Source organism: Equus asinus, chromosome 4 (assembly GCF_041296235.1).
Source record: "Equus asinus isolate D_3611 breed Donkey chromosome 4, EquAss-T2T_v2, whole genome shotgun sequence".
NCBI lineage: Eukaryota > Metazoa > Chordata > Mammalia > Perissodactyla > Equidae > Equus > Equus asinus.
The window spans coordinates 17,086,871-17,111,975 of record NC_091793.1 but is presented as its reverse complement, the minus strand read 5'-3'; the positions used below and the strand labels follow the sequence as shown (position 1 = coordinate 17,111,975).

At 45.7% G+C, this 25,105-nt stretch overlaps 1 protein-coding gene across 1 annotated transcript; it reads left to right on the top strand.

Annotated features, from left to right (window-relative positions):
* The first annotated feature begins 2,296 nt into the window (after nt 1-2,296).
* Nucleotides 2,297-22,080, top strand: NUP50 (nucleoporin 50). Its single transcript, XM_014864434.3, has 8 exons — nt 2,297-2,792; nt 6,438-6,516; nt 8,386-8,469; nt 11,462-11,648; nt 12,920-13,585; nt 15,890-15,971; nt 17,508-17,626; nt 18,632-22,080. Exons 2-8 carry the CDS (start codon nt 6,448-6,450, stop codon nt 18,832-18,834), a joined length of 1,410 nt encoding a protein of 469 aa, XP_014719920.3. The 5' UTR covers nt 2,297-2,792; nt 6,438-6,447; the 3' UTR covers nt 18,835-22,080.
* Nucleotides 22,081-25,105: the final 3,025 nt, after the last annotated feature.

Sequence of the window (25,105 nt, the reverse complement as noted above, 5' to 3'; positions counted from 1 at the left end):
TATAACTTACATTAGAATTCTATTAACAAGTTTTGGTATTATAATATTGTTCAGGGGAAGCATTCCCAGTTAGACATAACGTTTATTCCCAAAGAAAACATCCAGGCAAAGTTGACATGACCTCTTCATATGATATTAGCTTAAACACTTTAACGTTCATAGTCTTATTAACCTTAGTAGCCTAACTGTTGCCTCAAAAATTGCCGGTCAGGTTTTTCACTCTGATTTCTATCTCCCAACCTTTTAAAATTTTTTCAAACTGGGGTGAATAGAACAGGTTTGTCTGATGTCCTTTAATGTTGGGGGACCAACAGGGGGGTCCCTCTAGCCCATACAACCTTAAGCAGTGTTTTATTAAAACATTTGCTTTAACTTTATTTATGTCTGTTCCATTTATCCCATTTTCCTTTTTAATAACTAGTTAAAGATGACTCTTCCCTTTCTGATTTCTCTTTGTTAACTTAATGTTTTCATTAGCACCTGTAAGACCACCACGAGAAGAAGCTGAGACCCCCAAATTTGATTAAGTTCTTAAGACTAGTCATTGTATTTTTCTTTTAATTTGGTCTTTTCATAGGTACCAATAAAATAGCTGTTTATCATGAGAGCTCTCTAAAAAGTTTCCCAACTTAAGGATCCATTGTTTGGCCATTTTTTTCCTCCGGAGTCTAAAGAGTATTGTGGCCACATGGTGCTACAAAAGAAAATCACCCCTCTTTAGACATTGGCTTATAGCTATAGGTCGACCAGTCAGCCAAAGTTTTTCCCAAGGGGCTCTTAGGTGGAATAGATGCAGCACCTCCCATGTTAACTCTTTTAAAAGGAAAGACAAACAGACAAACAACAACAAATACAAACTAGGATGCTTTCCCTCAATGCACAACAGCCACAAATGGAAGCCAAAACCAAGACCAAAACCAAAACCAAAAACCAAAGTGCTTCCAGTCCCAGCTTAATCCATATCCTACACTCAGGGGTGCCCAATAAATGAAGATCCACTACGCAGATCTTCCCAAATGAGCAAGGACAAGGGACCTCGGTTGTGCACACCAGGGGGACTTACCATAATCTGGCTGGGGCGTCTTGACTTCAAAACAAACGGAGCCCAGAGGGCTGCCAGGTACCCATTATTTCTGGCCGGGCTGTTGGAAAAAGTTAACACAAAGACAAAAACAAAAACTACCAGCTACTTAGAAGAGATGCCTTCCTAAGCCCTGAACCTAGTTTCTTCCACCACCAAAGCAAAAGCGCCGTGGGCCAAACGGCGGCGTCTGGTCAGCAGCCACTCGCTTGGGGCTTTCCCTGAGACAAAGGGCTCAGGCAGCTGCAAGACAGCTTCCAAGAGAGGCCTTCAGCCAGAAGCCGGTGTGCCACAGGCAAGACATCCACCTGGGACGTTGTCCCATCTGGGTCACCAAATTGATATGGAACCTACAGTTCGCTCACTCGAGCAGCAAGCTCATCTCTAACACTTGGTGTAGTGGAAGAAAGTAGGAATTTTATTATTGCACAGCGCTGAGCAAGAAGAGAGGGCAGCCAGCGCTGAAATCCTAAACTCCCAGAAAAGTTAAAAGGGTTTTATTTGGGGTTTTAGGTAGGGGAGGGGGAGCCTATGGCCTTGCTGGTCAGCAGCTTTCCCACCAGCCTGGATCTCCTTGCAGGGAGGAGATAGGGAATCCAGGTGCTTGGCCTTGGCGGTGTCTGTCTCCATGGAGGACAGCGGATTCTGGAGCAAGGAAGCCAGGGAGTAAACAGGGAAGGAGTGTTTTGGTTTTAACCCCATATACGCTGGGTGTAATGTAGGGAAACTGATATCACGATCAGCATCACACCGGCATTTACAGTCTGAACTCCCTGCACGCGTGAGGCCAGTTACTCCGCTCTAGGGCACCCACCGCGGAAAACAAACACAAGCCGGTGTGAAAGGCGAACACGTCCGTCATCCTCGACCGAGGCCGCCCTCCCTGCTCCGCACCAGGCTCCCGGCGGACCACCGGGCAGGGCACTGGCCCCACGGGGTGTGGGGGTCGGCGGCACCCTATCCCAGCGTCACCCACGCTCCCCGATCACGACCGTCTCCTCGCAGCCCTCCAGCACCCACACGGACACCCCGAGCCTGGGCAGCGCTCACAAACAACGCGCCTCCTGCCAGCGCCTCTCAAACTGTAGTCGCGCCGACCTGGGCGCAAACGCCTCAAACGCGGACGGCGACCGACACGTGACCGACGCGCGTAAACTCGAGCCGCAGGCGCCGGCTCTCTGGCTGAAGCCGGCGCGTGCGTGAGTGCGCGCATGCGCTCGCGCAGGCGTAGCCCAGGCGCGCTCCTCCCGGCGACAGTTGCCAAGTAGCTGGGCGCATGCGCCACGTGAAGCCCCACAGCCCGCAGAAGGAGGTGCTGCGGCCCGAGGCCTGGGCGCGCTTGCGCAGTAGTTGGTCGCGGGCGTTTCTTTCCTCCTTTTTTTTTCGAATCGGTTTTGAGGGGTAGAATCGAGTTACAAAATGGCGGCCTGGAGCGCTTTGGGCGCTGTTCCCCCGGCGGTCTCTGGCTGAGCGGACGGCTCCGTCCCTCGCTGCCGAGCACAGAGAGCCGAGGCGCCCGGGGGACATGCTGTTGGAGACTCTGGGCCTGCTGACCGCCGAGTCCTCGGAGAATCTCGGCGCACCGGAAGCCACCAGGCGGGCCACCCGCCGCCGCTTCGGACCCGAGCGCCGCGGCCGCGACCTCGCACCTGCTCGCTGCGGCGCACCCGGGCTTCGCTGCGCCCACGACCCCGCGGGGGCCGCCCGGGAGGTGAGAGGCCGGCTGGCAGCGGGGAAGGGGCCCGGGCCTCGGGAGGGGACCCCGGGAGACAGCGTGGGTGTGGGGCCCGGCCTGGGTGTGGGGACCCTGGGTGTGAGGGCCCGGCCTGGGGTGGGAACCCTGGGAGGGAGCCGCGGTGTGGGGCCCCGGCCTGGGAACGAGGTGCCCGGTTCTGGGTACGGCACCTGGGCCTGGAGGGATATCGAGGGAGGGAGCCTGGTTGTGGGGCCGGGAAAAGGGACCCTGGGAGGGAGCCTGTGTGTGGGGTCCTGGCCCAGGGAGGGGACCCTGGGAGGGAGCCGCGATGTGGGGCCCCGGCCTGGGAAGGAGGTGCCCGGTTCTGGGTAGGGCACCCGGGCCTGGAGAGATATCGTGGGAGGGAGCCTGGTTGTAGGGCCGGGAAAAGGGACCCTGGGAGGGAGCTTGTGTGTGGGGTCCTGGCCCAGGGAGGGGACCCCGGGAGGGAGCCGGGGTGTGGGGCCCCGGCCCGGGCAGGGGACCCCGGGAGGGAGCCTGGGTGTGGGGTCCCGGCCCGGGGAGGGCACCCCGGGAGGGAACCGGGGTGTGGGGCCCCGGCCTGGGGAGGGGACCCCGGAAGGGAGCCTGGGTGTGGGGCCCGGCTCGGGGAGGAGGCGCCGGGTGGGGTGCTGTGGGAAGCCGGGAGGGTGGGGCCGAATGACAGCAGCGACGCACTCGGGGGCTGTTTGTGAAGCGGAGCTCGGGGCCGACCGGTGGGGCTGCGGTGTCCGACTTGGGTAGGGCTCGCCCGGCTGCGGGGCCCCTGCGGCCCCGAGGAGGCGGGAGGCCGGAGCGCGCAAGGGCCGGCCCGGCGTGGCCGCCTCGGCTTCCTTCCTAGCGGTGCCTGTCGGTACTCCCCTCCCTTCTCCCCTCTCCTCGCGCCCCTGTTCTCCCCTCTCTTCTCGCGCCTCTTCGCTCCTCTCTGCCCCTCTCTTCGCGCCCCTTCCCCGCTCTCTCGGGCCTGGCTTCGCTTTGCGGTTGCAGCCCCGGGCTGTCGATCACGCCTCTGCTCTGTTCTGTAAGAAGCGGTTCAGAGATTCCGTTTGTGCCCGTCTCAGTCTCCCGGTCCGCCCCCTCGTTTTCTGTTTCCTCCGGGCACCGCACCGTCGAGTGCGGTCAAATCTGTTTTCATCTTAGGGTGAGCTGTTGTCTACTGAAGTTCAAAGCCAGGGGCGGGGCAGCACCAGGGGGCAGCGACCACGTTGCTATATCGGGCACAAATAATAAAGTTTAATCCAGTTACCATAAGTTTTAATTTCCTATCGCAATGCCTCATAACTAGAAATCGTTTCATGTTTTGGTGTGTTTTTAACGACAAGCTCAAAATTTTTTTAAGTTCTCAATTATGATAGCTAGCACATAAGACTAAATACAGGGATTTTTTGTTTCTCGAGTAATAAGAAAATTTATTGACGGAAGTGTCATGCTTTGAAATAAAATTTGGATTTGGCAATATATATTTTAAAGCCTGGCTCATAATTCAAAAATTTTTTTCCACACTACAACTTTTAAGTTTTGGAGGAAGAGTAATATTTTATAGCCTTTGCTTCTAACAAAACTTGTTTGTTAGTAATGTTTATTAACCATGTCCTCTGTTCCAGGCACTGTTCTAAGTCTTTTGTTTATCTCATTTAATTTTCACAATGCCTGCCTGTTCCACGGATGAAGAAACTGCGTCACAAAAATTAAATAACTTGCCCAAGGTCTCTAGCAGGAAAATGGCAAAACTGGGACGCCAGCGTCTTGTAGTACTTCCTCAAATATGTGGTGCCCAGATCGCTGATTCAGCATCTGCCAGAACACCTCCCAGGAGATGGGCAGGTTTGGGGCGCTTGGGGTGGGTCAGTGAACAAAGATCCCTGCCCTCTGTCAGGTCGCTGGTTCAGAAATCCTGTGGGATATGGCATCAGCACCGTTAATTTGGGTCATTTTACTATGCCAGTTATCTTCAGTTGTGGGTATGAGTTAGATGTTAAAATTTTACTCTTTTTACTGTTTTGCACTTTCAGTTCCACCCCTTTTTGCCAGTTAATCCTAATAACTGTTAAGTTGTTAACTTAATAGTTAATAACAAAAATGACTATTTAAATTTCTCACCTCTTCTGCCCTCTGGTGGAGGTGTTAGCTACTGAATAGGAAGGAAGTCCAAGCCAGCCCCTGGCCTGTGAACGGTTCAGATTCAGTAAGGAACCATGTGTCTAACAGTCCCTTGTTTGTGTGACAAAGAGTAATAGCAAAACTTGACCAGGTGTTTGGAGGGGAGATAGTAAAAGAGGGGATTCACAGGTAATGGCTGAAAAGCATATTTGTTAATTCTCATACTTTATGTTTTAGAATCTTAGACTTTGAAACCATTTATTCTATAATTAGGAAAAAAAAGCACATACTTGAAAAATAAGGAAAAGTCAGACATTATTAAAAGCTGAAAAGCCCCTATGTAATTAGCTCTAGAGGGGTCAGATTTTGGAGGACTTTGGAATGTCAGCGTTTGAATTTTATATGTAGATACTGAAGAGCAGTAGGTGATGTCTAAGTTTGTATCTTGTGACCGTGAAGTTCTAGGAACTTAGTGTGGTGGGCTGTGCTGTTGAGGGCAAACAAGAGGGGAAAGGCAATCAAAAGGAGTCTAGGTGAGGTTCCCGAGCCTTGGCTAGTGCCCCAAATGGATCGATAACTTCCTGGGCAAGATGAGCCACGGAGGAGAGGGAGCTTTTTTGGTCCATTTACCTGGTGAGTTAGGGAGGAAGCAGCATGACGCTCACAGGGGAGCTCTTCCTTCATTGTTTTTGGGTTTTGTTTTTTATAGCAAAGGATATGTTAAGATCAGAAAACAAAGTGCAAATTTTCGGGGACAAGTACAAGCGCACTCTTTGGGTAGATCCTCGTATGCGCACTGCAGAGATGGTACTCTTGGTGCCCCAGCTGCTATTCTTCCCCGTAGTACCATGGTTTTTGAGGAGTTGAGCCGCTGGCTTATTTTTGAAGGGTTATAAATTCTCAGAATGTTAACATATTACATAGTAATCACATATTGAATTTTTAACTGATGTCCAAGTTTAGTAAACAATTTAAGGTAATTAAATGTTCAGTCTTGGGAAATGTATTTCTGTCGCCTGTCTGTAGCCTACAGAGGAGTACTGTTGTGAAGGTGTTTCCATGCATATTAAGATTCTTACCTGAGGATGAACTTGTTACCTGGATCATCTTAAAGAGAATTTTAAATATGAAAAATGTGTAGCAAGACTGTAAGTGTAATTTGCATAGAATAAGTTAGTTAAGCACTTGTTGATTATATATACAGTACCAAAGAGTTCAGATTTAAAAATAAGGTTTCCTTTTAATTTTTTTCAAATGAAGTTGGTTTAGTGTTGTTCGGAAAGACTGCCAGCGTTCCTTAGGAGACCTCTGCTGCCGCCTCACTTAACTCTTCAGTGGATGTGTAAGACTGGGAGCCTAACAACGTCATTGTAAAGTTCTGTTTAAAGCAGTTCCCACTGGTGTCAGGAATGTTTTTGTCTCATTTCATGCTACAGTGAATTGTAAAAGTTCTTTGTAAAAGTTATATCTTTGTCTAGAAAAGTACGCTTTTTGCTTATGACCTGTTTACTTTTAACTTAGGTTCAAAAACATGGCCAAAAGAATTGCCGAGAAGGAATTGACAGATAGGAATTGGGATCAAGAAGATGAAGCAGAAGAGGTAAAAAGCAGTTCTTTAAGAATGATTTCCTGCTGCTTCTAAATTTTAAATTCATTTTGGGGCTCCTCATGAAGACTTTGTGGTAAAAATAAAAGGCCTTTTTAAAGAACATCCTGAACAGGAAATAGCATGTTTTTCTGTGACGCACTTAGTATAGAAATTTATTAATTGCGTTTGGGTGTGCTTTTGCACTAGCATCTGTTCTCTAAATAGCCTCCTTTGGGGAAGCACCTTCCTCCTGACTTTTATATCTACTTGCAGTCCATTCTCTAACCCATGGTTCTAGTCATGAATGAGGGTGAGTTGAATGCTCTAGTCGTGAACTTAACATAGTGCCAGTGATCAGACTTGAAACTGGCACACCACCATCTCCATCTGCCATACCCACAATTTTAGATTTCACAGGATCGAGGTCACTTCCTGTACTCTGATGCTTCTTGGAGGCCTGCTTTATTTCATGTGCTTATAGATCTGAGACCCGCCCCCCCCAACAATTGCATTAATAGGAATAGAATTGAGATTGGCCTAGTTTCTTTTCTAACAAAGTAAAAATGGTGTTCCCTGAGGAAATGTTTTAGATCTTCTCTCGCAGAGTAGAGCACAGCTGCATTTCCAGTGCTTCGTCAGCAGGTAACTAAGGGAGTCTGTAGCCAAGTCAGCTTTCAAGTTAATAGAATAGTGCTGTGTACAAACAAAATTAAAGAATATGCCACAGTGTTTGCAAGCTTATTCCTATGCTGCTGTCTTCCTTCTTTCTGAATCTATTTTCCTTTAAAAATATTTCTGTACTAATATGTTTAGGGAAACCAACATCACAAGTATGTTAATATTTTGACAGGGCTTTTAACATTGCTAACTGACGTGGTGCTTTGGTAGTTGAAAAGCTAAGTTTTTACCAGGTCTTACACACAGTTACGTTCTGGGCCTAGTAAGATTTAGACTACCATGTAATGATTGACATTAAAATATTCTAGGAGTGAAGGAACTTCCATTTGGATAGATTCTAACAAAATGAGTGTGGAAGGATACTACATTTAACTTAGGGCGAGGTAGCCAAATGGTCCCTTCTGTGGGTATAGAGCTCTCTCTAAGTTTAACATTATGTGAAATAACGATGGATGAGAGCTTTTTACAGAAAATATTTTATACCAGCCCTGGAGGGTAAAAGAAAGGTGGAAATAAAGCCAAAGGTCTCCAGCAGACCCCGTTGTGGACGTGGCACTTTCACATCCCGTGGAGGCTGTAGCATCCATCAGGGCCACCTGAGAGTCCCAGGTGCCTCAGGGGGCTTTTGCGTGATGGGCAAATGGTCAGGGCTCTTCTTAAAAATAATGTATGTGTTACAAATATAAAATTTGTTTTTTTAAAACTGTAGTGGTAAGATATTAGATTTGGACGTCGGTTTCAGAGCTGGCTCCACTACCAACTATTCATGACCTTTAAAGCACCTTCCAACTTTTGGAGAATAGGTTTTGCTTCTTAAAGGAAACTGAAGTTTTATTCTATGTTTTGTTAATATCCTTGAATATTTCAAAGGTTTGAAGAATTGGTCCTGAATAGTCTTGCATCAGTTTTGATGGTCTTAGTCTTGTCAAAACTTGGTGCATGCACTCTTCTCTCAGGATGGTGATTCAAAGCTTAAATTTATAGATTCTGGAACAGTTCTGATTCATCTAATGAGCATTGGAATTCACAAGATAATAAACGTAAACTCCTTTAACAAGCCCTCTCCATAATCTGTGTTACCAGTATTAACAGTACATTAAAAGCAGCAGATATTAGATAAGTGTCTGGTCTCATCTTTTTGTTCGGCGTTTTCTCTCCTTTTTGGCCTCATCTTACTGCTGTTTAATTTGTACACTTCTGCAGGTGGGAACATTCTCGGTCGCCAGTGAGGAAGTGTTGAAGAATAGAGCTATAAAGAAAGCAAAGCGTAGAAATGTTGGATTTGAAGTGAGTGTTTTCTTACAGCTTTTGATACTAAACACTAATTTGATTTCTGAGTTGCAGAGCATTTTCACCTCTGGGAGCAATCAGATCAATAAATGCTTTTTAAAACACTTGGTCCACTTGTGAAAATCCTTGGTGTAGACCATGGGAGATAGAAAAAAATAATAAATATGAGATCTGTACCTTAAAGGGAGCCTATCCAGTTGCAGAAATAGAGACAAATTTGAGTTGAGTGACAGTGTGAAGAGATAAACAGGTAGAGTGATACAAAAGGCGAGAGAAGGGGGTGTCGGGCAGGGCTGCAGAAGGGAAACGTAAGATGCTCTCAGAGTCTACCTACCCCCCGGGATGAGGTGTGGTAGGGGAATCCTGTCAGTGTAAGGAAGCATTTCACAGGTCGGTGTTCTTCCTGGCGTAGTATAGTGAAATGTTTCATTCCTGTGTTCAGAGGGATAAAAGATGAGTTGTAACTCGTGAATTGGAATCATGTGGTCAGCATTCAGCAATCCCTCCACATTAACAACGCGCCACCAGTACAAGCCTCAGTGCTCAAGTACATTCGAGATCCGTGAATGCTGTCTTGGTGGCCTGGACATCTGTGGGGCAGGAGAAGCCTGTTGGAACATCCTGGGTGGCAGCTTTGGAGTAAACCTACACAACTGTAACTTCTGCGGTGGCTCTGAGCAGTTTTTTTTTATTCCATATTCTTTTCATTCTTAAGACTGGTGACTCTTTGGATGTAGGTGTTAAGCTAAGTGATATTTGATGGCTCTTTCATGGGGAAGATAGGGGGAAAGAGACAACTTATTCAGGGAGGAAATGATTGGTTTCGTTTTGGAAATGTATTTTAAGGGCCTGTGGGGTGGAGTTCCCTAGAAGACCACTGGGTATACTGGTTGGCTAGTCAGGACAGGAATTGGAGTGAAAGGTCGGTGTTGCTCTGGGAGCTTTCACCGTAAAGGAAGTTGAAGCCATGGGGGCAGAGGAGAAGAGGCATGAGAGTGGGAGCTCGTGATGAAGAAGGAGAAGCCGAAAGCAGACGGTCTCAGGACTGGTCCAGCTGTTGGATGAATGGAGGTGAAGAAGTAGGAACAGTGTGGACAATCCAAACTTAGCCAAAGGGGAGAGAGAGAGGCTGGGAGTCCTCAGGCTGTGAAAGGATATGAGCTATATATGGGTAAGTGAAACCCACATACAATTTTAGCTGTACCTTTTAGCATCAGGTTTCCATTGGAACCTGTATATTAGAGAAACTAAATGTTGTATCATCCACTTAAATGCTGAAATGTGGCTTTTCCCATGTAGTGGGTTTGTTCATTTGAGAGATCTGCTAGTCACTGGAGATACGTAGGTGGGTAAAACAGACCAGACTCTCCCTGCTTCAGGGAACTTACATCCTAATGATGGAAGAGACACAGACACGTATTTAATATTTATTTTTCTCCATAAGTGCCATGAAGAAAAATAAAACAAGTGAGGGAGATTGGAGGACACAGGGATGTTGTAGTTCCCGTGGATCTCAAGTGGATATCTTTTCATTTAATTTTTACTTTCATTTTTCTGAATGTCCCTCATTCCTTTTTTTTAAACCAGTGATTCTTGATTTTTTGTGATGATTCTAGGGCCAGTTTACTGTCAGCAGTTTCCAAAATAGCTGTAAATACCATGTGGCTTTTAAATCTAGTGCAAAATAAAAGGCTCTGAAGAGCCACTTGCAGCCTTGTAGTTTGTCCGTGAATCTTGTTATAAAATGATAGCTGTCAGTTTGTTGTATTTTGGATTTTGAATCATCAAAAATCAAATTTGGAGCATCAGAACCTAAGCTATATTTATTATATGATTAAAATTGATACAAGTTAAGATTTTGCATTCTTTCCCTAATTTTATTACCATAAGCATGTCAGTAGTCAGTAACCATCTGAAATTCTGTAGACATGATTGACACTTCCGTGTTTTTTGAAAACTGTAATAGTACTAGGCTAGCTGGCCCATTTAGAAAATGAAGAGTTTCGGTTTGAGTAAGTTTTTTGCGAGACCGTGATTATAACTCCTTTATGGGGGAGCTTAAGGTCATGCGCTCTCGGATGTGCTGAAGCGTGTGTCCTGCCGTGATGGATTTTTGGGACTGTTTCCTGGAGCCTCCTTGGGTCTTGGTCTGAGAAGCAGGTCACCTCCCTGTGGTGTAACCATGACTTTGAATGAAAAAAAGACCTTAGAGAAGTTGTAGGGACTCGAGCAAAGCACTGTAAACCAAGGAACCTTTCTCCAAAAGTTCCCAGAGGCGGAGGGCAGCTTTAGAATTTCATAAGGAACGCCAAACGTTTTCAGAGTATCCTGGGTTAGGTATGTGGTAAAGCTAGCAGCAGTGGGCGAGGCCTACTAGAAAGACCTTGCTAGAGAAAGCAGCAAGGAAACCGAGACTAAAGCGTCGCCTCTGGATCTCTCAACTAACAGAAATCTAGATTTGAGACGCATTCAACTTCTGGGGTTTCTGTAGGCTGAAAGCTACAGAAGTTCTTAGGAAGTTATAGTTAAACGGGTAAAATACTTTTAGTTAACCTAACTTGATGTTTCTACAACTTCCTTAGGCAAATGATCTTTAACTGAGTGGTATATGAAAACTCTTTCACTTGGGGTTTAGTTGTGTTGAGAATGTGTTTTTAGTTATTATTCTGAGGCTGGGTAGTGGGTATGTGAATTTCTTGCATTAGTCTTTTTTATCTTTGTATGTTAAATATGTTTTTTAAAATCCACTGCACTGTAAATTATGACTGTCCTTCCTGGCTATTTCAGGAAGGCAGCTCTGAATTGCAAAGCTGTCATTAGGAATAAAGTCTATCTCGTTCCTATTTCTGCTTGTGCTGACAGGTTCCATTAATGCTGGTTGCCTAAGGATCCTAGGTGCTATTTAGCCAAGATAATAATTGTCACTCACTCGCTTATTTGGTGATAAAAAGCAGAGTTAGCTAATGTCTGCTCTTTCTTTATATTTCAGTCTGATAGTGGAGGGGCCTTCAAAGGTTTTAAAGGTTTGTTTGTACCTTCTGGAGGAGGCGGGTTTTCTGGATTTGGTAGTGGTGCTGGAGGGAAGCCGTTGGAAGGACTGTCCAATGGAAACAGCGTAACTGGTGCCCCTCCCTTCTCCAGTGCAAGGGCAGCAGCCGAGACCAAGGCAGCCTTTGGTAAGTACGTTCCCTCCCCTAGGCACACCTGTAAGTAAAATCTATGAAAGCTAGCTGTCCAGAGATGTTTTTCTTGTGCTTACCCTGGGCCCTGGGACTATGTGAGCAAAACAGGATAATAATGAAAAGGATGGAAATGAGGGAGATGTTGGCTGTTTACAGAGTAAGTGGGCAGAGCAGAGGCTTTTGAGCCAAAATAGACCTAGATTCTCTTCTCAGCTCTGCCAGTGACCAGCTCTATGACTTTGGTAAAGTTCCTTGACCTCTGAACATCCAAATCTTCAGCTATGAAATGTGAGTGACCCTCAGAATTGACTTAAGGGTCAAAGGGGAGGAGGAAGCTCGTAGCCGCCCCTCTGTAAAGGCCTTCCTCTGCATCCCCACATTCAGTGAGCATGTACCAAGGACTTCCTGTGTGCCGCACGGCTGCTGGGAGCTTAGGGGTCCTCCCAGTCTAGCTTTATCTTGCCCAGGATGTGTTGATTACCTGATCCTGTTTTGAGGCAGTTAGTTAAGAACTCTTGGGGGCTTGCCCAGTGGTGTAGTGGTTGAGTTCACGTGCTCTGCTTTGGCAGCCTGGGGTTCGCCGGTTTGGATCCCGGGTGTGGACATGGCACCGCTTGGCAAGCCATGCTGTGGTAGGCATCCCACATATAAAGTAGAGGAAGATGGGCACGCATGCTAGCTCAGGGCCAGTCTTCCTCAGCAAAACGAGGAGGATTGGCAGCAGATGTTAGCTCAGGGCTAATCTTCCTCGGAAAAAAAAGAACTTTGGGGATTAGCAACAGAGAATGGGATCATGGGTTAAAATCTTCAGTTCTTGGAAATAATCCTGACTGGTAGGATTGTATTTAGCTAGTTATTCTAAAGGTATGTACTGTTTCATTTTAATTAGACTGGTTAATTAGAATGGTTAGTCTGATTAAGATAAGCACTTCCTGTTAAACTTTTAACTACATTAATATATGTTCATCCTTATATGATAGAATATTTTGACAGTTCTGTGTGAAATGGGCATCCTTTTGAAGAAAAATATTTTAGAATTGTAGAGGTTTAACACAAGCGTATAATAGATGCTGTTCCTATTTAAGGTTTGATTTGATTTTTGTGATAACCAGTTCCTGCATATTAGATGTGCTCATACTTCTTGAACTGTCAAAAAAATGGGATACAATAGAAGCAGAAAATATGAAGACAGAGTGGCATAGAAATCTAGATGATTTAATCCAATCAATTTCTAAATAAATTCTTACAACTGTAATTTCCTATAGGATCTATTGCCGCAAATGGCCCTACCTCCTTGGTTGATAAAAAGATTTCTAATCCCAAAACTAACGGCGACAGCCAGCAGCCTTCCTCCTCTGGCCTTACCTCGAGTGCAGCCCCTGTCGGGAATGCCTATCACAAGCAGCTGGCTGCCTTAAACTGCTCTGTTCGGGATTGGATAGTGAAGCACGTGAACACAAACCCGCTCTGCGATCTGACACCCATCTTTAAAGACTATGAGAAATACTTAGCCAGTATTGAGCAGCAACATGGGAACAGTGGCAGCAGTAATTCTGAAAGTGAAGCTAACAAAATGTCAGTTGAAACACAGTCTCCTTCCCTCTTTGGTTCAACAAAATTACAGCAAGAGTCACCATTTCTGTTTCATGGCAACAAAACAGAGGATACATCTGCAAAGAAGCTGGAGGCTGTGTCTGAAAAGAAAACGGACCCATCACTAGGAGCAACAAGTGCCTCATTTAATTTCGGCAAGAAAGTTGATAGTTCTATTTTGGGCTCATTAAACTCTGGCCCCTTGACTGGATTTTCATTTTCTTCTGGAAACTCCAGTTTATTTGGCAAAGATAGTACCCAGAATAAACCAGTTCCTTCGCCATTTTCCACTAAAACACTGGAGAGCCCGGCAGAAGGTGGTAGTAATGAATGCAAAGGTAAACCACAAAGCTTCTCCTTGTGAGTCTGTTTTAGATTTGTGTAAGTCATGCTTAGTGGGAAAGCCCAGGCTTGTGACTGAGGTGGATTTGGATCACCGTTTCTCCATTTTCTCGATGTGTGATCCTGGACAGAGTTGATTAGCTTCTTGGAGTCTCTGTTTCTTTATTCGTAAAGTGGAGTAAGACCTGTTTTGTAGGCGATTATAAAGATTGAGACTATAAAAACATCTGGCATAGTGACTTTGAGGACTGTCAAACACATGGCTTTGCGTGTTAAAAAAAGTGAATTAACATTTTTTGAAAGCTGTGTTTTATTGAAAAAGTTCATGAATATCCACTGAACTGTTTGTATTTAGGAGATTTGATCATAAAGTCGCATGGCAAAACAGTATTCTCCTATAAATAAAAAAGGCAGACTTTTCATAGCCATGGGGACCAAATGGACGGTGCTTTCTCAAGACACGTCTGGATTGCAGCCACCTTTCCCGAAGTCTCTGGTGTGTGTGGGGTCAGTGCCCCGAGCCAGGCCTTAGTCCCAGTCCCTCCAGGCCTTCGGTGGTTCTTAGCTCTCTGAAAAGAAGGGTTCTGTCATAATCCCTGTCCATCACATGGTGGTTGTGAACAAATAATGGCTGTGAAGATGCTTGTGAGCAGTTAAAAGTACATCTCTCAGGGCCGGCCCCATAGGGTAGTGGTTAAGTTCACACTTTCCTCTGGCGGCCTGGGTTCATGGGTTCGGATCCTGGGCATGGACGCACACCACTCGTCAGCCATGCTGTGGCAGAGACCCATTTACAAAATGGAGGAAGACTGGGGGACTAGCCTCGTGGCCGAGTGGGTAAAGTTCACACGCTCCACTTTGGCAGCCTGGGATTCACAGGTTCGGATCCTGGGTGCAGACCTCCTCCACTCATCAGCCACTCTGTGGAGGCATCCCACATACCAAGTAGAGGAAGATCGGCACAGGTGTTAGCTCAGGGCCACTCTTCCTCAAGCAGAAAAAGAGGACGATTGGCAATGGCAGATCTTCCTAACACCCAAAAAAAGAGGAAGATTGGCACACATTAGCTCAGGGCGAATCTTCCTTGGGAAAAAAAAAATACATCTCTCAGGAGCTATCACATTAATCCTTGAGAATGAAAACTACAGTTCCCAATTTGCCACTGAAGAGTATGTTTCTTACAGGGAGTTAAGCCTCCATTCCTTTTCTGTCCTGCCCTACCTTCAAGTGTATCCTCAGGCAGGGGCCCTCCAGGGCAAAGCATAGACTAAAGAGCTCCTCTTTTATTTCTTCTCTACCCTAAGTAAGACAGATGGAGTGTGGAGTGTGTCCTGGTCTTAGGGCAGTCACAGGGACTCGGAAGCCACAGCTTGTCCCCGGGAAGTTGAACTTGAATTGTCTCCACTCAGCAGGCTGCCCGTCAACATTAAGCGGTTATTCCTTAGCGTAGGATCATCGTGTTTTATACAGCAGAAAGAGCTTGTTCAGGTAGTACCGGCCTCGGGGCTGCCCTGCAGAGGCTGACGGAGGAGTCCCTTCTGGAAATGTAAATCTTGGGTTTTGAATTGCTTGAGCATCAGAATTATTTTTCTTAGAGTTGCTTTTTAATTTCGTGAGTTTCACGCAGCCGTGTCCGAAGTGTCTTAGGTCTCCCTGTGGTTGGAGCTGGCGTAAGTGGCAGCTGTGTCCCACCTGGTCAGGGAGGCACCGTGGGACCAGAGCGTCAAGGGGCCATTCAGACGGAGCTTGAGTTACTTAGACTTGGCTTTGGAGTGATTTCTCTGACAACTTTCCCTGTAAAAAATTTTATTGACTTTCCTCATCTTTGGTCATTGCTCATATTGATTAGTCCTTGGCATGGTGTGGACACGGTCACAGGAGCATTTGGGGATGAAGTGAGAAGCCTATCGGAGATGTTGATTTTCCACTGGGTAATCTGAGTATTTATGAGTAGTGACATTATTTTTCTCTAAAAGTTGGCTGTACACTGAATCATAAGCATGGACATTTTTCCATTCCAAAGCTTTCTGCAAATTACCATTTAGTTTAGAAAAGAGAAGTATGTTCCCATTAAAAATGATTGTTTTTCACAAAAATTAAATTAAATTAAAATTAAATTAATTAAAATCCAGTGAGCACCTCCCCACTCCATAAAATTTGATGTGTGCTTTCAGTTTCTCTGTCAGCTCACATGGGATTTTTAGGCTGAGGTGGGGTGGAGGGTAGATAACAAACTTCTTTTATCATATTTTCGTGCTCTTGATTTGAATTTTATTGAGTTAGTGTTGTTTTTATAAAAGGTGGTGATGAAGAAGAGAATGATGAGCCGCCCAAAGTAGTAGTTACTGAAGTAAAAGAAGAAGATGCTTTTTACTCCAAAAAGTAAGTAAGAGTCAGGAACCCACTTGGTGACCGTGTTTTCAGAGATGTGGAAGGAGGTCCTGGCTGAGAGTGTGGGGGTGACGTTGTCCCTGCTGAATTTACTGAGCATCCTGCCTGGGCTCAGGCCATTCCTGCTCTTTGAACTGGAACAAGAATTCTTGGCCTGTTTATTTAAAAACAAATGGATTCTAGAGGTTTCCTACTGGGCATATCCCACTCTATTCTGTTAATATAGCTCTTGTGCTTTTAAAGTGCTTTAGAGTCAGGCTTTTCTCTGATCTTCCCACCCACATCTCATCTCATACTTCTCTCCCTTTCTTTTTCTCCTTTCTTCTCTTCCCCTCCTTTCCCCACAAAGAAAGCCACCTGGGCACTGACCTCAGGTTTGGTTTTACTTCCGCTCCTAATCAGGAGGCATCTCTGATCCCTTCCTGGAGACCTGGTTGGCCTTCGTGGATTTTCTCACAGCCAGAAAGTTCTGCCTGGTAACCATCCCTTTCCCTTAAGGATGTAGAAACACTTTCTCTTCCCCCCAGTGATGAGAGCTGGTTTGTTTTATTTTTGTTCCTAAGTGAGAGCTGCTGCTTTCAGAAGAAAACTAAAGGGAAAATTTGAATTATCTCCACTCTCTCAGTGAAATGAAATTAGTAGTGTTTAGTACAAAGATATTTACAGAAAAACATTTGTGCCTTAGACGTTTTCCTGGATGTGTTTTTCTAATAGAAAAATTTCAGACTGAGTCAGCAGTTTTCATGACATAAATCACCATGTCCTGTGAGATTCCCAAGTGTCATTTTATTTTTGAGAACTTTTAAAAGAGGCCAACAATTTATTTTGCTTATTTTAAAGTTGAATTATGCACATGACATAAAGGAGTGGCCCTGACCTAAGGTTTTTTCCTAATCAGAATAAATCAAAGGAGTAGGCAGGGGTTTTGATTTGTTTATCAATAACCTGAGGAGATGTGTGACACGGAGGCCGGGAAGACCCCCGATGACGTTGTTAGTTAGGCCTTGCTTAAGAATGTTTTCCAGATTTATCTCAGTGTCGTAGGAGGTCACAAATGGAAGAAGTCCTGAAGAGAATTCAAAAATAAGAAATAGGGGGGAAAGGGCGGGAGGGTTGGGGACAGAGTGCTTGTCCTGTATTTGTTCCTGTCCTTAAAGGACAGGGTCACCTCTGGTGCTCAGGGCCAGAGGAGCACAGCAGAGGGTACGGGGTGCTTGGCTGTGACTCGGACAGGCCTAAGAGACAGTTTCAGAAAGTAGTGTTGGAAAACGTTTATAACGATAGGGAGTTTATAATAAAAACTTGAAACCATAGAGAGGGGTTCTAGAATATCTAACCAGATTATCTTACTCTGGTTTTGGCCAGATCCAATCTGGATCAATAAAAGATTATTGTCCTGAAGCTCCCGCTGCTCTCGTTTAGTTCAGATTTTTCCACACAAGTGTGAACAGTGGTTGTTAGAAAACTGTGTGTGCCCTGATTTGTCCTGGAGTGTCTGATCCTACCTATTGTTTTTTTTTTTCATAGGTGTAAACTATTTTACAAGAAAGACAATGAATTTAAAGAGAAGGGCGTAGGTACTCTGCATTTAAAACCTACAGCGAATCAGAAGACACAGCTTTTAGTGCGGGCAGACACCAATTTAGGTGGGTACCTTTTTTCAGGTGGCACAAAATAACCGTAATCACATAGTATATAAGAGCCTTTCATCTTGCTGATTTTACTCATTGAGATTTTCAAGCATATTGATGTGTTTTTGGAATAGAATAGAGATGGTTCAAGTCAAATTCATCCTATACTGACTGATTATTTATGGATTTAGTTGAGTACCGGGATATAGGGTGTAAGAAAACGTGGGTGTGTTAAAAGCTATAGCCAAGAAGTAACTAACATGGTTTTCATTTCCCTTTGTGTTAGAAATGTGACCAAGAAGCTATAGGTAAATTGGATGGTTTAATAAACACAGAAGGGGAAGTAACCATTTAAGGGAATGCATTTTATGTAGCAAATAATCATTAACACATTGCTGTCCGCCCCTCACCCCACCCGCCAGCTTTACTCTGACGCAGTCCACTGGAGGAGGGCTTAGTGCCTGCCGGATCTGGGGGCCAGGTCTGAGAGGAAGTGGTTGGTAGTGGTAGGCCACACCAGGCCAGGTCACAGAGACACTTCTGTGAGGCTTTTTTCTTTCTTCGGGGCCTAAGTTGTGATGTCTGTCTTACCCAGCGAGCTGTGCTGGCCTCTCCAACAGATGGTTCTTTGCTGACCATTCTTTGTTCAAATGACACAGTGAAGACTCCAGGTCATACGAGCGTGTCCTCCTTTAGCGCAAGAACGTACAGGCTGTTGCCTGTTCGGGATGCTGGTGTGATTGTAGACTCGGGCAGGCGGGAGGGCACAAGGCAGTTCCTCCGCAGGAAGGCGGAGTCCAGGTCCTGCCGGAGGCCTCACGGCCCTCTCTCGGGAACACCGTGCTGGTGTCTGTGTCAGGGAACCACTGCCCTTTTTTATGACACTCCTGATGGCTCCCAATTTTAGATCTGTTAATTTTAAGTTGCTTCGATCTTTAGTATTTGGCATATTAAAGCTGTAGTTTAATAGAGCTCTAGTTTGCATGACTTTGCTGTATTTTGTCCTTTGTTTAAATGCAGGCAACATATTGCTGAATGTTCTGGTCCCACCCAATATGCCATGTGCCCGAACAGGGAAAAACAACGTACTTATTGTCTGTGTTCCAAATCCTCCCGTCGATGAGAAGAACGCCACCATCCCAGTTACCATGTTAATTCGGGTGAAAACGAGCGAGGATGCAGATGAGTTGCACAACATTTTACTGGAGAAAAAGGACATCTGAACACACTTCAGCTGAGGAACTGTCGCCAAGTTGCTGCTTCCCCCACTGCCCCTTAAACTTAGTCAGTTTTTCTTCTTTCTTTGACATTCTAAGAACTTATAGATAACTTAAAACTTTTGTGAGGAAGATTAATATGGCCAATAAAACCTTTAATGTTAAGTGTCAAGAAACTGTATTCTCCCTTCTCAAGAACTGTCTAATGTGTAAAATACATTTGAAAGAAATTTTTTGGAAGATTTTTAATGTTCATTTGTTAAACCAACCACAAGTGATTTCTTAATGGACTGCGATCAGGGTATCAATTCGATTTCCCACAGGCTCCTCCAGTCCGTGCATTTGGGGTGTGCCGGGCCGGCTGGCTGCGAGAGCCACGCTCTGCTTCCCTGTGAACCGTGCGGCCGCGCTCTCGCGGGGATGATGTTTCTTTGCTTTATTTTATTAAGTGTTATTTTAAAGCAGAAATGTGAGTACTCCGTGTTTGCCTCCAGCATGGGAGTCGTTAGCTCTTGACTGGTGAGGGTGGCCTCGAACCCTGTGGCTGCTTCACTGGGGTTCAGGAACAGCTTTTTCATTTGAAGAGCAAACAAGGAGCTTGTAGTTTGGTTTTGTGGATTTGGTTTGTAGTTTTACTCATGAGGTGCTGTCACTTCTCTGTGCCCCTAGAGACAAACGGGGCAGAGGGGGATTGGCAGGAATGAGGTTTAAAAGCACAAATTTGGTAGCTGTCGACCATGGACAGTAAACCCTTACAAAAACTAAAGTTAGGTCACCGTGGAGCTGCAGCAGGGAGAGAATGCACTCAGTTCGTTCCCGCGGCGGCCCCCATGGATCTCAGAACTGCCGACGACGAGAGGGCAGGCGGAGGGGCTTTACCGCGCCGAGTGCTGCGAGTCGGCCAGGAGCACGCAAGGAGGGGATGGAAGAGAAAGCGGAATGTTCCCGTGGACTGTAGACGGCAGTGCATTCCACAGTCCAGAGCTGAGATTTCCATTTGCTTTTTTAAGAGTGAGACACTCAGTGTGTCCGTTTGGAAGGGAGCCGTGGTCGTGCACGGAAGTCTCCACGTCACTTCATAGCTGGCAGGCGGCCAGCACCAAATTCTTTGAAGACTCTGGGTACCTGAGTTAGATGCAGATTGTAACGTTTAGACGTCCACTTTCATTCCTCGCGACTCACTCAGTGCTGGTGCCAGGCGCTCTTGTTTGAAGGCTCAGGGGCCGTGCCTGAGGGCTCATACTTGTATATTCTGACCTTCAGTGCGTAATGTCTTCTGACTTAGAAAAGAGTGGTCAAAGTCATTGCAGATAGTGCGGTTGCTTTTTTTAAAAAAAACGAAGCTACAACTTTTAGATGTGAAGGGGGCGGGGAAGCTTTTGTGATTAAATATGTTGACTCTGAAATACTTGAGAGAAGGCAGTGGCGCCGGTGTTTGTCCGGAGGTTCTTGTACCACTGATCTCAGTTTTCTGATTCCACTGGGAGAACTCGGCCCAGTGTGTGACTTTGGATAAATGCACGTGGAGAGGAGTGCTTGCGTTCATACAGAATGTGGGCAGACCCAGCTGCGCTCTGAGACCTGGGGAGGAAGTGGCAATCATTGTTGCATTTACTTTTTAGAATTGAGACTATTTGTGAGTGTGTGACACATGACTTAGAGTGAGCAAGTGGTTGATGGTGTTACAGTAATCCTGGCCCTGCCCTGTTTGCTTTAGGTGTATCCGGCTGGTGCAAGGCTGAGGAAAGGAGGGGAACAGCTTTCACTGTTACTGCTCAGTCACACAGGCTCCCGTGGTCCCAGCCAGAACAGGGACCTTCAGTCTTCCTGGCGGCTTACTTTGTCAGCCCCGGCCTGTGTGGTGGGATGTTCGCATTGGCGTGGAGAGGTCAGGATTGGATTACCTTTTACCCACCTGTAAAAACAGTTTCTCTCTCTTTAAGTTAGTGCATATGCCTGGCTTTCTTTTTTCTAACATTCCCAGCAAATTCTTGCTGCTAAGACGGGCGCTGTTGAAGTGAAAATTACGGGGAGACGTGATGTGTGTATCCTAACTCAGAATGTGTCGTTTCCTCAGAATCATTCTTATGCTTTAGGAACTTGTTGGTCTCTGCTTTAATTGTGTATTAGGATAAAAGAGCCTAAGTATATGTAGATTTTACCGTAAAATCTAGATTCTTGTGTGTGACTTCGGGGAACAGGCCCCCTCGGCCTCCAGAGGGCTTACCTTTTCTTCCCCACTGTATTAACTGCTAAATTCTGTGCCAAGAGTTTAGTTAGAGTTATTTTTAACGAAGTATTAGAAATTAGGCTTTAAAATGTTTAATGTGACTGAAATTTTCATCTTTAGTTTGAGGATCTATGAGGTGTATCAGATACGTGGCCTAAAGTGAGCTGTGTATATCTCTAATTCTAAATCTGATTGTGTTGCATCTTGACAAATACTGAGTATCCCAGTGGCCTTTTTTTTTTTTTAACTCATGTGTGTCCATCTTACTCTTTTGAGCATTCCCAGTAAGCAAAAAATGGAGTGTTATGCTGTCTCCATCATTAGTGCTACAGACTGAAAAATGCGTGCCCAGTTTTTAAAGTTCAGATTGTGTTTTCCATGGAAGGACAAGTCTGACTGTTTGTGGACTGATTTTCTTGAAAAGGATTATTGTTTTATAATTCTAAATCATATTTTTGACATGCTGCATGCCAAAAGTATCTACCTGGTCTGGGGTAGAGGAAGAAACTAATACTTCACCTTACTATTAGAGTTCAAAACAAGTTTTCACGGAGAAAGCCTTTTGGGTTTAGTTTTAAAGGTAAACAAGTTTGTTTTTGAGCATTTGTCAGTTATTCTTACATTTCAGAACAGTCAGAATGCAAGCCCAGTGCACTTAAAGACTTTGCAGACTAAATGGCTCACTCCCAAACCCGAGTATCAGTTCTCATTCTGGAAGTGAGAATTTTAGGTAGAAACTGGTCCCTCCTTCCAGTCCTGTGCTCTGAGCACAAGGCGCTGGAGGCCTCGGCCCGTGCGCGCACCGAGGACTAGCTGCACACGCAGCTGTGGCGGAGCCGGAAACTTCTTAGCAATCAAATGGATAGAGTGTTTGCTTTCTATTTTAAATAGGAAATTGTTTTCTAAAACTAAAATACTTGAATTGTCAGACAGTGTAATCTCACTTTGTATTGGTTTTTGGATGATCCCATGGAGGAAGTGTAAAAATCCATGAAATGTGAATAAATGGAAAGTAAACAAAATCCCAGTGTTTGACAGCTTTCTGTTCCTGTGACACATCTGGTGGTCATACACCTCAGGCAGCCCGGAGCGGGGGAAGCAGGCAGCAGTGGGGCCCAGAACCCTTCCTGGACACGGGCGCTGCTTGGAGGTGAGAGACCTGTGTCTCACCAGAGCCCCCGGAAGCTGGATCACGTGACCTCCGGACCATTCAGGAGCTCCTGTTGGGTTCATGTTTTTACAAGTTAGAATGGGAATAATAGGTCCTTCGTTGGCTGCTGTGCGAAGCATTGTGCTCGGTGCTGTATGTGGATTATCTCGTTCAGTCCTCGCAGCAAACCTCCCAGACACAGGCTCCGTGACGGGTTTTCCAAAGAAGGTTCAGTTTCTTACGGGTAAGTAAATGGAGTTGGGATCTGTGTCCAGGTCTGTTTCAGTCAGAAATCTGAACCCTCTTACGAACATTTTAAAACATAGGGATCAAGAGGGCCGACCCCATGGCCTAGTGGTTAAGTTCGGCATGCTCTGCTTCAGTGGCCCAGGTTCAGTTCCTGGGCAGAGACCTACGCCACCTGTCAGCAGCCACACTGTGGCGGTGACCCACAAACAAAATAGAGGAAGACTGGCACAGGTGTTAGCTCAGGACGAATCTTTCTCAGCAAAAAAACCCAAAAAAACAACTAAGGATGAAAATGATAACAAAAAATACATTTTTAGTTTATGTAACTTTAAATGTTTGGTCATTTAAGAAGTCACTATTAAGGCATTAACAGATTAAGTTGTGCTATAATTATGATAGTATTTTGGTGCCAGGTTCATATTTTTTAAAGTTTGCTGAGTTGTTCAGCACTTAGCTGGTTTACCAGAGGTGTCTCCGGGTAAAGAAAATACTACCAAGACTAGCATGCATCGAAGTGTTTTTCCTCATCGGGTAACATTAATGGAAACTACTGAAGGGACGCTGAGAGGGCGCTGCGGAGAGGAAGCCTGCCTGAAGGGCACCAGCCCTCTGTCAGGAACTCAGCCAAGTGGCCGCACGGAGCATGCTACTGGGAGCAGCAGCTGGGAACTTGTTAGAAACGCACACCCGGGCCGCCCTGGACCTGTCGCAGCAGAACCTCAGGCTGGGGCCTGGCTGGTTGGTTGGTTTTTATTGAGAGAAAATTCACATAGCATAAAATTCACCATTCAAAAGTGTACAATTCAGTCATTTTTAGGCTATTCACAGAGCTGTGTAACCATCACCCCCCTCTCTAATTTCAGAATATTTTCATCACCCCCCATCGGAGTTCTAACGGGTGGTCCTGACACACGCTGAAGTTTAAGAACCGCTGGGCTGCATCTGTGCTCCCTTGTGACTTCTGTCTAGAGATGACCTATGAAATCCCCGTTGGCACATTTCAGAGCAGGAAACAGCAGTGATTATCAGAGTTGCTAGGAACTGTGCCAGCCCTGTACATCCATGTCTCACCCTGCCCTCACTGCCCCTGGGAAGGGGGTGACCCAGCTCTGCAGCTGAGCAAACCCAGCCCGGCCGGTTCGATGACGAGCCTGAGGATGCAGCTCGCCGAGGGCCCAGCCCCGCCCGGCTCTTCCCCGTGGGCCGGTGAAGGGATGTGTGCGCCCAGTAAAGGACGAACTTCACTGGTTTCCAGAAGTGGCTGGAATCTTTTAAATAAAATCGTTTATTTAAAATATAATCATTAAAGTTCACTAAAAACCATGGTTATTTCAAACTGAGCAATCTGTTTTATTAAAGTCAGATTCCAAGATGAAAGACCCTTAATCCACATATAGGAAAGAAAGATCTTGTTAAATCTGTTGGCTTATGTAAAGGCCAAGTCAGGAGGGAATTCAATGAAGCCATGAGCAAAAAAAAAAGACATCTTTTGTTTTATCCTCCAAAACAAATATTTTCCCTTCCTCATATAAATTCTCCAGCTGTTGTGTCATTTTAACAATCGAGCACAAAGTACAGCAGTTCACACATTCAACATGTATATATACAGTGAACTATGCTATCATATTGATTACGCTATTGTACATTTCCCCTCCTCCCAGTATAAAATTCCAAAGGTTTTCCCTTCCAGTCAACATTTCTTTCTAAGCTAGGGCATGACAGTAGTTCCTAAAAGTTCCTCTAGGTCAGAATACAAGAACTGAAACAGCGACATGCCTTCAAGAGCAGGCAATCGATAGGAACGAGGTGCTGCAGGCAGCTCCCTGGGCAGACACTTTTTCCCCCAAAACCTATTAAATGTTTTTCAGGTGACCATTTTAAAAAAGGCCCTCCTACTTATTTAAAAAAAAGGGGGTTTGATCTGGATGGCAAGGAAGGCGTCTTTCTTATCAACTAAACTGCCTCGTTCATAGCCACTGTCTCGTACAGTCAGCTCTGGGTGCTGCCGGTTCAGAAAATTCTCCTGGCGCAGATGTTTCTAATGCAGTGACTGTTTCCAAGGGGTGTCATTTGATGTGATGACCCTCACTTCGTGTCTGGATTTGTGTGTGCGTTCCTCTAGACCGCCCTTGTCACTCTGTCTCTCATTTTCTATAACTTTCTACAGTGTCTTAGGCCTTACTTGTGCCCATCACCTTGTGACATAACTCACAGTTCACTTGACTGTGGAGAGAAAACCCCCCTGCCTGAGAGGTGACCCCAAAGCTGCTTCCATCAATAGTAGGCTCTGGTTGCATCAGCCCAAAAAATGTGCTAACGTGCTCGGCATCAACTCCATTAATTGTAGAGTTGGGAGGCAACCGGGAGCCAAAGTCCAACAAGCCATCTTCCAGAAGACCAGCTAGCTTGTTGGAGCCTGCCTAAACTTGAACTTGGGACTCCTAACTTATGTTCTAGTCATTTCTCCACTTCTGTGAGGGCTTTTTATGAGGTTATCTTAGCCCCCGTGGCCGAGTGGGTAAGTTCCCGCGCTCCGCTTCAGCAGCCCAGGGTTTCGCCAGTTCGGATCCTGGGCGCAGACATGGCACCGCTCGTCAGGCCATGCTGAGGCGGCGTCCCACACAGCACAACCAGAGGCACTCACAACT

Excerpts from the sequence above, each read along its gene's own strand:
- NUP50 (XM_014864434.3), top strand. The coding sequence starts at position 6,448 with ATGGCCAAAAGAATTGCCGAGAAGGAATTGACAGATAGGAATTGGGAT. Across the intron at positions 15,972-17,507 it reads GATGCTTTTTACTCCAAAAA|GTGTAAACTATTTTACAAGA; the intron begins GTAAGTAAGAGT and ends TTTTTTTCATAG. Across the intron at positions 17,627-18,631 it reads GCGGGCAGACACCAATTTAG|GCAACATATTGCTGAATGTT; the intron begins GTGGGTACCTTT and ends GTTTAAATGCAG.